At 40.5% G+C, this 13,837-nt stretch overlaps 1 protein-coding gene across 1 annotated transcript in view; it reads right to left on the minus strand.

Moving 5' to 3' along the window:
* The window catches only part of fndc3a (fibronectin type III domain containing 3A), a 52,965-nt gene extending 43,636 nt beyond the window's left edge, over positions 1 to 9,329 (minus strand). Inside the window, exons 1-2 of the mRNA XM_083695346.1 lie at positions 8,920 to 9,329; positions 4,912 to 5,067 (exon numbers count right to left, since the gene is read on the minus strand). Coding sequence (XP_083551472.1) covers positions 4,912 to 5,022 — 111 coding nt within the window. The 5' untranslated portion in view covers positions 5,023 to 5,067; positions 8,920 to 9,329. The remainder of the gene's footprint in view (positions 1 to 4,911; positions 5,068 to 8,919) is intronic.
* Between the last annotated feature and the right edge of the window lie 4,508 nt (positions 9,330 to 13,837).

Here is a 13,837-nt window from a genome sequence, read left to right on the forward strand (position 1 = left end):
AGTAACGGATCATGTGGTCTGTTTTTGGGTTAGGGTTTCTCTCTCTCCCCATTTCCCTCTCTACCTTGCTATCATTTATCATGAGGGTAGAATGTAACATTTGCCTTGTATTAATTGTATAAGTTTACAGTTTTATTAAAGCCTCACTTGATTCATTCTAACGTGACCATTATTGCACTAATTCAACACAAACTGAACAATTATTAGCACAGTGTTAATTAAATTACTCTGAGTCAGATTAATAATATTAAGTTATGCTTTGCTATTAACAAAAAATAGCCAAATGTCCTTGCTAACCCTCCGTATTGTAACTGCCTAATCCTTTAAGGTCCTACAACCTCAAAAAGTCAACCAAGCTTCAGGATTGCATGAATATTCTGTTGCACATAAACAAACCCTGTCCAAACACACAGATATGGCTGAAACACAGACACAAACATACAAGCACTGGATGCCAGCAGTGGGTTACAGGCAGGGGAGCTGAATGCAACAGGCCTACACCATCACTGCAGTATTGATTGACACTTTAAATTAGTGACTCAGGTCTCTGTGACTCCCCACTCTACTCCTTTCCAGGGGTGGCTGGTATTGGTAGGGCATGTCTACGCATGAGCAGGTGTTGCTGGGTGAAAACAACTCCAACGTGATCCAACATGACTAATAGCCCAGTTCCAAATAACACCCACGACACCACCCAGTCCATCCACAGGAGCTTTCCCTCTACCAGAACCAAAATCAGTGAAAAATGAATAGCCTAATAGACCCTGATTTAACAACATGACTTTCCAAATCAACAAAATGATGAATTATGCAAATTATTTCACATACTGTACGATTTATTTAATACTCGTGTTTACTATAGCTCGGAAAAAAAAAGTTCAATGTTTTCATAATAACAAACTCATCAAAAACGGATCAAATTTCAATAAAATATTTCACATTGGTATAATTTCTTGTTATTGTAGAACCAATAGTATTGGTGCACCTCTAGTGAGGCCAGCCTCACCTCAATACAAGAACAAGATCTGCAGTCAGAATAGAGCTTTCTTCATCCTATTAATGCAACTTCTTTCATATCACAACTAACAATAACAAACATGTAGGAACAACATCAATGATAACAATGACTTGAGACCATTTTGCCTGCCAAACAAGAGAAGCAGCAATTTTCTTTTCTATTAGGTGCTAAGGTACATACACCCACAGGAGAGACAGAACATTGCTATGGAAACATCGCTACATTCAAGAGAGAAGAAAGAAGAGTAGAACACTGGTAGGTGGAGAGACAAAATGAAGTGATTAATATGCAGCCGGTGGTGCTAGTTGAGTGGTCATAACTCAGGTGCTTTGCTGGGATAGAGGAAGTGACATATAAACACGCCCACATGTGGCTTTAGCCCCAGTGAGGCATACGCTCTGTCCACCTCACGCTGGCTGACATTCTGGGGAGTGGAGGGCTCACCCCCCCCCTCCCATCTCCTGTGTTTTTATGGTTGACTCAGTGGCTGACCGGGTGAAATGTGTGGTGAGACCATGGTTGTACCACACAATGATGTTAACTGGGGAAAGAGCCCGCTTCTGCGCCTGGCTATAACGACACACACAGCCCCGGGAGAGCAGGCAGCAACACTAACATTGGCCTTCACAGCCTCCTCAGACCACACTCACAGGTCTCCACTGTGGTCTAAATTCAAGTTTACAATCCCACAAACCTAGGGACAAACCATTTCAAAACAGTAGGGGTTGCTCAAGGTAACAGAAGACAAAACAAATGAAAACATAAAAAGGGTAGGCAGAGAGGAGAGAGGGGGGGGGTTACATGGATGGAAACAGTGAATCTTGCCATAGTCAAAGTCAACTCAAAAAGAGCATCTTCAACACCACTTCTTTGGCTACCTGGCTTCCTCTCTGACCCAGATTAATAGGACCAACAGTGCATTTGGACCAACCCAAGACTAAAGAGAAAAAAAACAAGAACAAATGAGGAGGCATCTCTCCCAGCTTTTCTTGCTAAAGGTCAGAGATGGTGGGATCAGCCATCGCAGTGAATCCTCTTTACCTTCACAGCAGCCCTGCACCGCTCTGTCAGGTCCAGACCCCTCCAGAGGACTCAGACACACACACACACAAGGTCACATTAACTTTCAAAAGCCTGCATTTTCCAAACGCAGACCACTCCAAAAATGTTTATAGATTTCACCTGCACTCTAGTTAAACAAACATATTGCAAGCTAAGTATGGAAATTTGAGAGACAAACCTTTCCCGCAATTCGAGTCAATTTGCATTGCAGAAACATGTTTTGTGTACTCCAGTTTAAAGTTTGGGTGTTGGAACATAATATTGCTATTGCTAAAAAGAGATTATCCTTTCTTCAACAGTGGCCCTGGTTAAATGTATTTTGGAGACACCAATCAGAAGGGAGGGTTATCCCTCTATTTCTATGGGTCAGCCTCAAACAGGCGAGAGAGAGAGTGGTTTGGAAGATGGATGAGACGTTTTGGATAATCCCAGCAAGCCTATTTAAATATAAAAAGCTGGGACTTGAAATGTAATATCATGGTCAATATACCTGCGTTTTCAATGTATCACATTTTCTTTTTTGTTTTCATTATTTTTCGCATTAACACCACCACTGCACGTGCACCAGGGTTTCGTAACCGACAACATTTGAATTTACCGGACATTTGAGAAATGTACTGCTCATCCATATGCATTGGGTGTGCAATGCATTCGAGCGTCCACCCACGGTGCTCAGAATGACAGAAATATATCTAAAGAGAAAATGAATTAGCCTGTAAAGTTGTAATAAAATAAAGTCGAACAATGTTCTTACCTGGACCCAATAAATCTGATCACGAGAGTGGCGCATATAGGCTACAGTTGTCAGTAGACCTATATCATATAGCGAGAGAGATTGCAATGTAGCCTAATGCAAGATGGAGAAGGAGTAGGGTGAAGTTATGGAGATAGATTACTGCCAATATTATTGTAAACAAATAGACTACAACTTACAAATGTGTACCATGAACACAAAGCACAAATATAATTGACTATCCACACACAAAAACTCTTGATTTGTATTTGTAAACCATTATTTTAATACATGCAAAATTACTTTTACATATGGCTTAAGATTTGTGAATAAATACTCTTTGCAAGCAAATGTCACGATGTGTCAATGAATTAAAGCAGTGACAAACATATTTCCAAAGTCATGAACAAAAGCATTGCTTTGTGTAGGTATCCAATAATTTCAATACAACACTTTAGCCTAGAACTGTTGAATCTGCATTTGTGGATCAAATTACGTTTGTGGATTTGTTTTAATTTGTTTACAGAATTTTGGCACTAACATTCCGCTTGTTTATAGAGAAATTATCCCCGGTCGGCACACTGGAAACAGGGATAATAAACGCAATCTTTGCCAATTGTGTTCAGTAATCCTTATGAGGATCTCCCAATGGGATTTTCTTTCTCTCGAACAATTTGTCCGACAACAACTTTATTTATCGACTCGTCATTATTTTTATCGGCTAAAAGCCGTCAATTACCAACTAACGGAAACCCTGACCCTGACCCTGACACGTGCACGCTTCTTTGATTTTTTATCCAGCACCATATCTGCTTTCCAACAGGCGGTGAAAATCTTCCCTGCTCAATCATAGAATGCTTTGCATCGTAATGCCAGTTTCCATTGTGCACACAAACACTGCCAAAAGGTTAATGAACCCATAACAATCAAAATCTCACCCAGCGTAAATGAAAATGATCATTATGCAATTAAATACTACTGTCATTCAGTGCTTTCACTGACTTGTTTTTCCTCTTTGCACTTGCCAATGCATTTTAACTGCTGTAAACATACAGTGTTTCAAATTGGCCTACACAGTAGGGTTGTAATAATGTTAATGAAAGCAGTTTTCTAGCTCTTTAAGTACCCAGTGAGTCATGTGGAAAATTGAGCAAAGGGAATAAGGTGACCACCACAAAGGGTTAATAAGGTAACTGCATTCCATTAGAACAAAGCCCTTCCCTGCCACAACAAAGCCTTTATTATACTGCTCATAATACTCTAATTTGGCAAAATAGTTGTTCCACTCTGCAAAACGACATGAAGACATGGCAAGTTTATTGTAGTTGAAACAAATTTTTTTTTTTTACACACATTTGAATCACAAGTTCCCTACTCTCTCTCTTGGCAGTCACAGACACTTGGCCAAAACAAATTGATGACCATCACACTGACAAGAAAAACACCCAGGCTTGTCAAGGCCACTCTCTCTCCATGACACCAAGGGGAGATGACAGAGACATCACCTTGTAGCCTCTATTTAACATGTCAACCCCAGGATCAGTCACTGGGATGAGGAGAGCCATGGGTTTTAGTGTACAACCTCATAAGTATGACCAATCCAGACTAATGCAAGTCTAGACTTGCATAGAGCCAATATGTGTAGAATATTTCAATGATACAGTACAATCTTACATAACAATGTTAAAGCCATAATCTAGGATTTGGGAATCTGTTCAATGGTCATTTGAATTCATGATACCCATTGATTCCTCCATAATATAACTTGTAAACACCTCTATGAGAATAGCACAACTGTCTTACACTATCATAACCCAAAATATGCGGTTTTATTATTCCATTGTTACAAATACAATAACGTAAACAAACAATGTACAAATATGTTAAAAACGATCATGTGGTTGCCATGGACTATCAGTTCTTGCCATCTAGAGCACTGTATGAATTTAAGAGGGGTTACATATTCTCAGTGCCATCACTCAGCTGTATACCAAAACAGATGGGACGGCCATTTCAGATCCCAGATTGTGGCTTTAGACATACATAGACATTTAGAAATGTATACAACCCAACAGTAAAGGTTTGGATGTGTAGGTACCTGCTGGGGGCCTTCTCCATTGACGATGGCAGGGGGCGGTGGTGAGGCCAAGAGCGGGAGCTCGGGACTGAGCAACTGGCCGGACTCCAGTGGGGGGGTGTGGTCTGCCATGACTCCCTCATTCACACCACTGAGGAGGTACTCCAGTCCAAGCTCCTGCAAGTATGCACAGCAATCAATACAAACACAACATACAATCAGAGATTAGGCTATGATCATTATGCTACTTCACATTGCTATTTCAACCACTGTTGTCATAGAGGCTTTTTCCAGCAAACCATTATTAAGAGCTTCGACACTCATGGGATGTGCTCAGCATCATCCTCATGGAAACTGCTGTCATTTGCTGGAGTTATGTCAACCAGAGTTTTGTCCACCCCACAATCAATATTTTCCAACTCACCGAGCTAACAAACTACTTATTTGATAACAAATCATACCAGTATTTTTTAACGGAGAGGGCATGGTAGGTTATATGGAAACAAAGATTTTCATTGAGAACAGTACCCTTAGAAGACCATTCCAAATCAGGATACCCTTTTTTAGCCTTGCAAAATAAATAAAAAACTGATAATGATGAAGCAACAGATTGAGACTCATGGAAGTGACCAGTCTTGACTGTTAACATTGCCCACATGCATGAGAGAGAGATAGCATGTGTCCTTGAACTTAATTACTATCTAGCGCATGCGCCCATAAACCTAGCGGTGATCTGGCTTATCTGTAAGCCACTCCCCTCCTTAAGCTCAAACAAAGTCAGTTTAGAGTGTGGTGGTCAATGAACTGGATGTCACAGAATGGCAGCAATGCAGCAGATCAACACAAGATTAGCCTTATTATTGACTGGCTTTAAATGATGAGTGGTAGTAGTATTTCTACAGCCACCATTGTCAACAACAATAAACCGCCTATGTCTCTACATAAAACATACCAGTGCCTTAAACCACAGAGAACTCATAACATTAAGGGGTCAACACCATCCTCAGCCCCCCAGCGTACCCACACACACTCTCAATCTAGCCTAAAGATGATGACGCAAATGGCATGGCTCTCATTGTGCAAATGAGGATTCTCAGGTTCAGGGGCTATGTTCTGAACATGAAGGCATCCTATTAATACCAGCTAGGGAAACAACTGACATACATTGTATAGGCCAGCTCATTGACGTCTCTGAGTCAGCTGCAATTATGTGAAGTGGCAGTATGAGTACCATCTCCCCTCTGCTAAAGTATGGACACAAGGGTACTCACTCTGACCTGCCACTATGTCCTTGCCCCTACACCCGCGCAATGCAATAACGCATGATCAGTAATCATTTGCATGGCATAGAAAATGACACCAAAGCTTTCCCTCATGTTCTGACTGTATTGCCCCAAAACAACTCAACTAGAGGGAGGTTGAGAAAGAGAGGCATGATTGGAGTCAACAAGTGAAGGGATAATTTACAAGGGAGATGAAGGAATAACAGTGTTACTGTAGCTACTAACCCCAGATTTAAGATCAAACATATTAGTACTGGAAACAACATTGAAATAGCTACAAATAAATTCATACATGGATCATCATCATGTATGCTATGAGAAGCCACAGAATCAATAGCATATGTGCTCCATGAATGTAAAAAAAACAGCTAGTCGTCTTTCCTAATCAAGGTCAAAGGTGTAAGAGTGACCTTATTTGCAAAACAGCAGTTTTCTACAAAGAGGCTATAGCCTAATTTCGTAACCTCCTTTATAAGCTTTACAATTACAAAATCAACCTTCTATGTCAAAGACGAGGATAAGGAGGATCCAAAATGGGTCAACTTTGGTAATGGAAGGTCATTCTGGTCCATCAATCAAATCTTATAGGCCTAGCACCTTTTTTTTTTTGCCACATAAAGGTGCTTAACAGATCCAACAATCACATTATAACCTAGCCTTACCATTTCTCCCATGGGGTAGCCTAATGTATGCAAATTGTCAAAGGGGCAAGATTAATTAGATGATTTGAAATTACCCAAATGTATAATATCACCTGTAGGCCTATACACTGGCAAAGTGGAACATCAATGGAGACACCCAACCAAGCACACAGCGCTGTAATTATAAATATTTCTATGGCTGTAAAACTGACATGGTCATGCAAATATTTGGCTTTCAAACTTGATTCCACCTTAATAATTGACTAGTGTTACTTATTTCGCTTTTCCCATTCCCCAGAAACTAAGACAGTGTGAAAGACTGTGTAGGTTTGAAGATTATTCATTTTTTAAATCGGTTTTCAGCTATATTAGCGGCTGCTCAGGTTAACCATGTTACTTGTACCAGTACACGTCTCGTATATCAAACAGATTTGTCATGGTATTCTTTGATTATGATGCAATTGCTTTACCAGCGTATTTCATCCGATGTCACCCAAATTAATTTTACATCTCTGTCTACATGCTTTGCTTGCTACACATTTTTCTGAAGGAAGAAAATGCCCCTTCTTTCTGTAACACTGCTCATACAAAACAGCCAATGACCACATGACATCTGTTTTTCAGTTTTGTTATGACAGAGGTAAAAGCATGTGGAATAGACAAAATAAGCATATAGACTTGGCCCAGATGAAAATGACTTGAATATCATGCTGTGGTGCACTAAAAGTTTAAAAAAAAATGAAGCCAAAAAAGCTACCCTACTGTTGAGACAACACATTTGTCTATTCACAGGTTTTGTATGGTTTGTATTTGTTTTATATATCTGAACATAAAATAAAAAATATATTAAAAATGTGAGGACACTACAACAGGGAGACGCAAACGTAATTCTATCATAATTGCAAATAACAGAGCATATACATCTAGGTAACAGCAAAATTAGAGGCATTATACACCCCCACCCCCTCAATGGAGGAGGCGATGTGAATGCCCAAGGGCCCTTGCTCAAAATATTTCTTACATGCATCCTCTTGGCAGTCTTGAAACTGCCAAAGGAGTTGTGAAAGTATGGTTTTTCAGTTTCAGAGGTTTAAAAAAGCACTCAGCTGGCCTCTTGAGTTTGTCCCAAGAAGTAGCCTACTCTCACTAGCTATGATGTGCATCCTCTTTGCTTGGACATCCTGAGATTAGCTTTTTCACTTGATTCCCTAGGTAGACTCGACAATTAAGAATGAGACAGGCAGGGTTCCTTCACTGTCATTAATTGGACTAAGTGGTGAAGGCTTGTTGGGTTACATCTCACTTAGCTCCTTGATAACAGCAGCCATAGAGAGATAAACAGCATATGATGGCTGGCTGCTATCAGCTTCAATGTTTCAGGTGTAGTGTACAGTATGATAATAAGGAATAAAGCTAGCTAGACAGCTCTCACTCCGAGAGATGAAAACACTGCTGAGAGATGCAGATCTGACCTAGTAGCATATCCATTGTCGTCGATTTACAAACTAGTAGCAAACTAGCTTACTACGAGAACGCAAACTACTATTTTCGGGGACACGTACACACACGACGCCTAATAGCTACAGATGTGTGTGTGTGTGTGTGTGTGTGTGTGTGTGTGTGTGTGTGTGTGTGTGTGTGTGTGTGGTAGCTGTAGGGGCCTGGCTTAACCAAGAATTAGCTAACTAGCTCTTATTGTCTAATACACAGCAAAGTAGTAAACTGTGAGTGAGTTTGCGATTACATGTAACTAGCATGAAACGTGTCAATGTTTTCATTCTATCTAGCTGAGTAAGTAACGTTAGATTAGACGAGGGTAATGATGTTAACTCAACTAGCTAGCTAGAAGAAAAGCACTTATTTGACAACGACAGCTGGTTAGCTATAGCTAGCTGACGACTAGCTCAACTAGCAGCGAAGCTATAGGCTAGCTTGCTTGCTAACGTTCACAGTAAATATAGTTAACTACTAATAATAGCCAATTGAGACAATCAATTATATTAGCTACAAACTTGGCGAGCAATAAATACATTACTTAGACGAGCTAGCATTGCTTTAGCCTGTATCATGTCACGATAAGTAGACCGTAGGCGTAGCTAACTCACCACACGTCAGCAGTTCCTCGCGACGACAGCAATGGCAAGCAACTTTTCCCAAACGAGATGAAGCAGCTATCGAACTAACAATGTACTTGCTAGCTATGCAGGTAGAACAGCAAGCTAATTAATTCACTAACTTAAGAAGAGGCTACACAGAAAATGTGCTGGCTAGCTACAGAGCACCGAACCCCACAAGGCTAGCGAGTAGACTCTTTTTGGAAATGTGACATGCTAGGTGTGATTAATCTTTGGCTACCTCGCGTTTTACTCTATGATAAACTGGTTTAAATAAACAATTTCGACATTCGTTTCTCCCAAAATGCTAGCTAAATTACAAGTTTCAACTTGATACTTCTCCAGCCGTCAACCCTGCTCCGTGCATAACAAATGACAGCGACTGGGCATTGACAGATGACATCGTTTCTAGAACAAGAATGTACACAAATCTTTTTACGCATGCGTAGTAAACACAATCTCTGGCTACGTCCACTCTTTTTTGGGACCATCTACATACAAGAGACTCCCTTCCTCTTTACCATGCTTCCACTTATAATTAAATGAGGCCATACAAACTTATTGCTTGTTTAACAGATGCGCCACTTCACTTAAAAAAATAAGACACATTATTATTAACTTCTATCCCTCGGCGAGATCTAAGATCTTGCCTAGGGACCGCAAATTAATGTTAATGTATTACATAATCAGACTGAAATGTAGCATAATATTTCTCATACTTTTCATATTTATCCATTTAAGCTGGATATTTGTACACTCCATGCATTTTGATACTGTTTTTTGATCGGGCTGGTGTCGTGTCGTATATGGCCCCCAAATGGAATGGAGGTACGAGCACAGACTTCGGGTATGAGCCACAAATTCAGTGCAAACCGTTGATAGGACACCAGTCAGCAGCTGAAAAGTGAAAACGGACACCGGAGCAAGGGAGATAATTCAAAATTAGGAATCTCAGTTAGTTCGGATTTGTATAAATCAAGACCTGATTAACAAAACGAAAAACTACAGATTTCATATTTTGTCGCTGAACTAGCTGTGTTTAGTGGTTTAGTCTTGCATACCTCCAAATCACATTGTTCTCACATCTCATTTGGAGGAATTTTAGATTAGCCGCTCTGGCTTGGATAGAACTGGACAGAGCTATGGGAGAATGTGCTTGCAATTTCATTGGATGTTACATTCCAAAAACCTTCCCCATATGCCTGTAGAATGGTTGCTTGTTATTATGTGCATGTACTGAATAGGACTATTTTGCAGAAAGTTGTTGCCCATGCTAACTTGCAACATTGAATAAAATGGAAGAAAACCTGAAGGAAAAACTGAGTTCTTTGTAGCTACTTTCTGCAAATGTTTTACATTTACATTGTAGACACTTAGCAGAAGCGACTTACAATAAGTACATATGTCTAAAGTAAGTGAATCATCTATACATCAGTCATCATAAGAAAAACAAATCTATGCTAGGACCAGGGGCCATTGGCAGTCACAATGCTAGATGCTTTTTTTATTATTATTATATACAGTAGAGAAACTGTACTGAAACTGTGGGGATGAAGAGGTCTTTAGGAGGGACAGTCAAGATGTAGCCTGAAAAGATGGGTCTTCAGTCCACGGCAGAAGATAGGTAGTGACAATGCAGTGTTGACAGCAGTGGGAAGCTCGTTCCACCACCATTGCCAGGACAATGAAAAACGTGACCGAATAGTGCGACCGCTGCATCCTCGTAGAGGCAGCAGTGCCAGGCGGCCAGCCAAGATGGAAGAAAGGAGTGATCGGGCAGGAGTTTGGGGGCTGACCATTGCTTGCAAGTAGGGAGGGGCTGTTCCCTTTGCTGCCCGGTAGGCGAGCACCAGGCTCTTGAATCTGATGCGAGCTGCTACCGGGAGCCAGTGAAGGGTGCGAAGGAGGGGGGTAACATGGAAGAATTTGGGGAGATTGAACACCAGACGTGCAGCAGCATTGTGGATGAGCTGCAGAGATCTGATGGCGGAGGCAGGAAGCCCAGCCAACAGTGTGTTGCAGTAGTCAAGGCGGGAGATCACAAGTGCCTGGACCAAGAGCTCTGCTTCTCTTATGAGGAACGGACGTATCCTTCTGATGTTGTAGAGGAACAGGCTTTCCAACGTGGGGAAGACTGGGATCCTTTCCATTCTGGAAAAAATGTTTGCTTCAGTGCATTCACTTCATCTAAGGGGGGTACAAGATGGCAGCGAAAGTAAGCAAGGGAAGGGGGAATACGCTGGTAACATAACTGGAGACACCCAAACAAACATCATTACTGCAAAAATGTACATATTTGGCTGTTAAATGTACACCCACCATAATGTAATTGAATATTCTTCATTATGTTGCTTTCCCCATCATCCCAGAAATGGAAACTCTGTGTAAAACTGCGCAGGTTATAAGATTTATAAAAAAAAACAAATTAAAGAGGAGTTGCTTTTTTGCATTTGAGTCTAAATCATTTCTTGAAGGCCTACAAAATTGGTTGGCATCAGTAGTTTGTGTACATATTCCTAATAACGTATCTTTTGATTATCTGTCTGCTCAGATGCGCATTTTGGTCTTAGTACTAGTACAGAGGCTCAGGGAGGCAGGGTAAAGGTCCAGACAAGTATTTACTCATATAAGGTTAAATAAAGCATATTATAGATGAACTCAAGCTTTCACAAGCACTTACATCAAACAGTTCAAAATAAAGGTGGCCAAAGAAACAGCCAAGCACACAGCCACATGCTACCCACGTTCTACCCTCAGTCCCCTTCAACCAGCCTATGCACCTAAAATAGATGGGCTTGTAATGTGGGGAGGGACATAAAAATATACATACATTTATACATACACTGACACGGTACACATCACAAATACACAACTGACAATTATTTAAACGAGATCTGTACAAGGAGAAAATGACTGCAGGTTTGTGGTAGGGGTGTGTTTCCTCAGGGGCAGGTCTAACCTGAAGTATTGCAATCGGAAATTGAATAATGTTAAGACCACCCGTCTTTGTGCCGTAGGAGTCAATCCCCTCAGCAGCCACAATAGGGGAGCCTCAGACCCCACATACGTACAGTTGTGAGGTCGGCTCTGTCTAGGGCAGGTCCAACTTCAAGTCCATATTGGTGAATAGGGCCAGATCTCTGGTAGCTGGGCTGAGTTGCTCCCCTCCTGATCAGCGGAAGCCAGGTGAGAGGGTAGAGAATTGCTTTAACCAAATGAAAGCAATATGGCATAGCATTGCAGATGAGGAGTTAAATTAGCGCCCAAGTAGTATATAACTGTGGCAACATAACTACTGTACTAGAATAGAAATCCTCCTTAACCAAACATTGACAAGGCTATAGGTATGATGTTGATGCTATTGTTCTTACACAATTACCATTATCTGTTATCATGATCTGTTATCTGTTATATAATAAGATAATGTGACAGTATGAATGAGACAGATGGTCCTGGCCTGGTGATAAACAGATGATAGATGATGATGTATATGCATGTACAAATAAACATGTTATTTTGTACTTACTGCTCAAAGCCATCTCTTGACCTCAAATCCAAATTGGGATTTACAGATTCACTGAAAAAGTAAAGTGTACTATTACAATAACAGCAATCCCTTTTGAGATGAAGACATTTTTAAGACATGGAATAATATTACGGGAACTGATGGGGCTAGGTCCTTACACATCATCTCTTCTCTTTCACCCCCTATAGTTTTGTCTAATTTACAATGTGGTACAGTTGCAAGTACAGACAGAAGACATCAGTGATGAAACTGTACCCAAGTTTCTAGTACTACATGTACTAAAAATATCACAACTATTTTGACATTGATATGACATTGAATAAATATTGCCATAGCTTCTGCAGATCTAATAACCTAGCTAGCTAGCCAGATACTAGACGATTTCGTTACCCAGCTGCATCAATCCTACATTCAAACCACAGAGATATTTTACAGAATGCATCAATTATATCATATAATTTAACTACAAATATTCAGAATAATCAAAATACCTGATGGCATTACACTTATTCGTGATGATTATTCTGCCACTGAAACTGAGCGAAGGTTTTCCTATGATGGTGGGTAGGAGCTGATGTAGGCTTAGATTTATTTGTGATACCCATATCACCCAGCAGAACACGCAATAGGCTTAGTAACTTTAGACCTATCTATTTGTCTAGCTCATTCCTTGCTCACAACTAAGGACCTCGTGCTTTTCTGGGGAAATTAAGACTTGGAAATCATTGTTCTCAACTCTCCTCATGCTCATGTATTTAAGTGCTACGTTAATATATCTTAATGAATTATCAGATATAGTGATCTCCATTTTCAAATTGGTGAACTATCGACATCTTCCACAGATTAGGACTACAGTAAATTACAACTGATTGACTATAAAACCAAACAGGCCACACTTATCTATTATTCACTAATGCTCAAGGTGCGAAATTCAGTACCATCAACCCCGGGTCCCTCTTGTCTGACCCTACCTGCCAAAAAGATATGCCAGACTGCTTCCTAAACTTCTGTTGGCAAAACTCCATGGCAGTTGATTTCAACATATGCCTTTGAAGGAGACTCGGACTTGTCATATACTGTGTCATTCTCTGCAACTGCAACTAACAACATTACAGTAAATCATATTAATCTATCAATTCACACGAAAGAAACAGGCCACATACACCGACATTTATTGATTTTGTGGTGATGGATTTCTGTGATTATTGTGGATCGCACAGGTGAATAAGTACTGTAGCTCCAGTAACTGATTTGTCAGCACTGCAGTGTCAATGCTGAAAGCATAGGACTTAATGCTCTTTACTTTTCCGTGCTATTGTACACACAATATGTTTCATATCAAGCAGGCCCGGCTAAGGGGTCACATTACATTTCGGAGAGGTC

The sequence above is a fragment of the Argentina silus genome (genome assembly GCF_951799395.1).
Source record: "Argentina silus genome assembly, chromosome: X".
Lineage (NCBI taxonomy): Eukaryota > Metazoa > Chordata > Actinopteri > Argentiniformes > Argentinidae > Argentina > Argentina silus.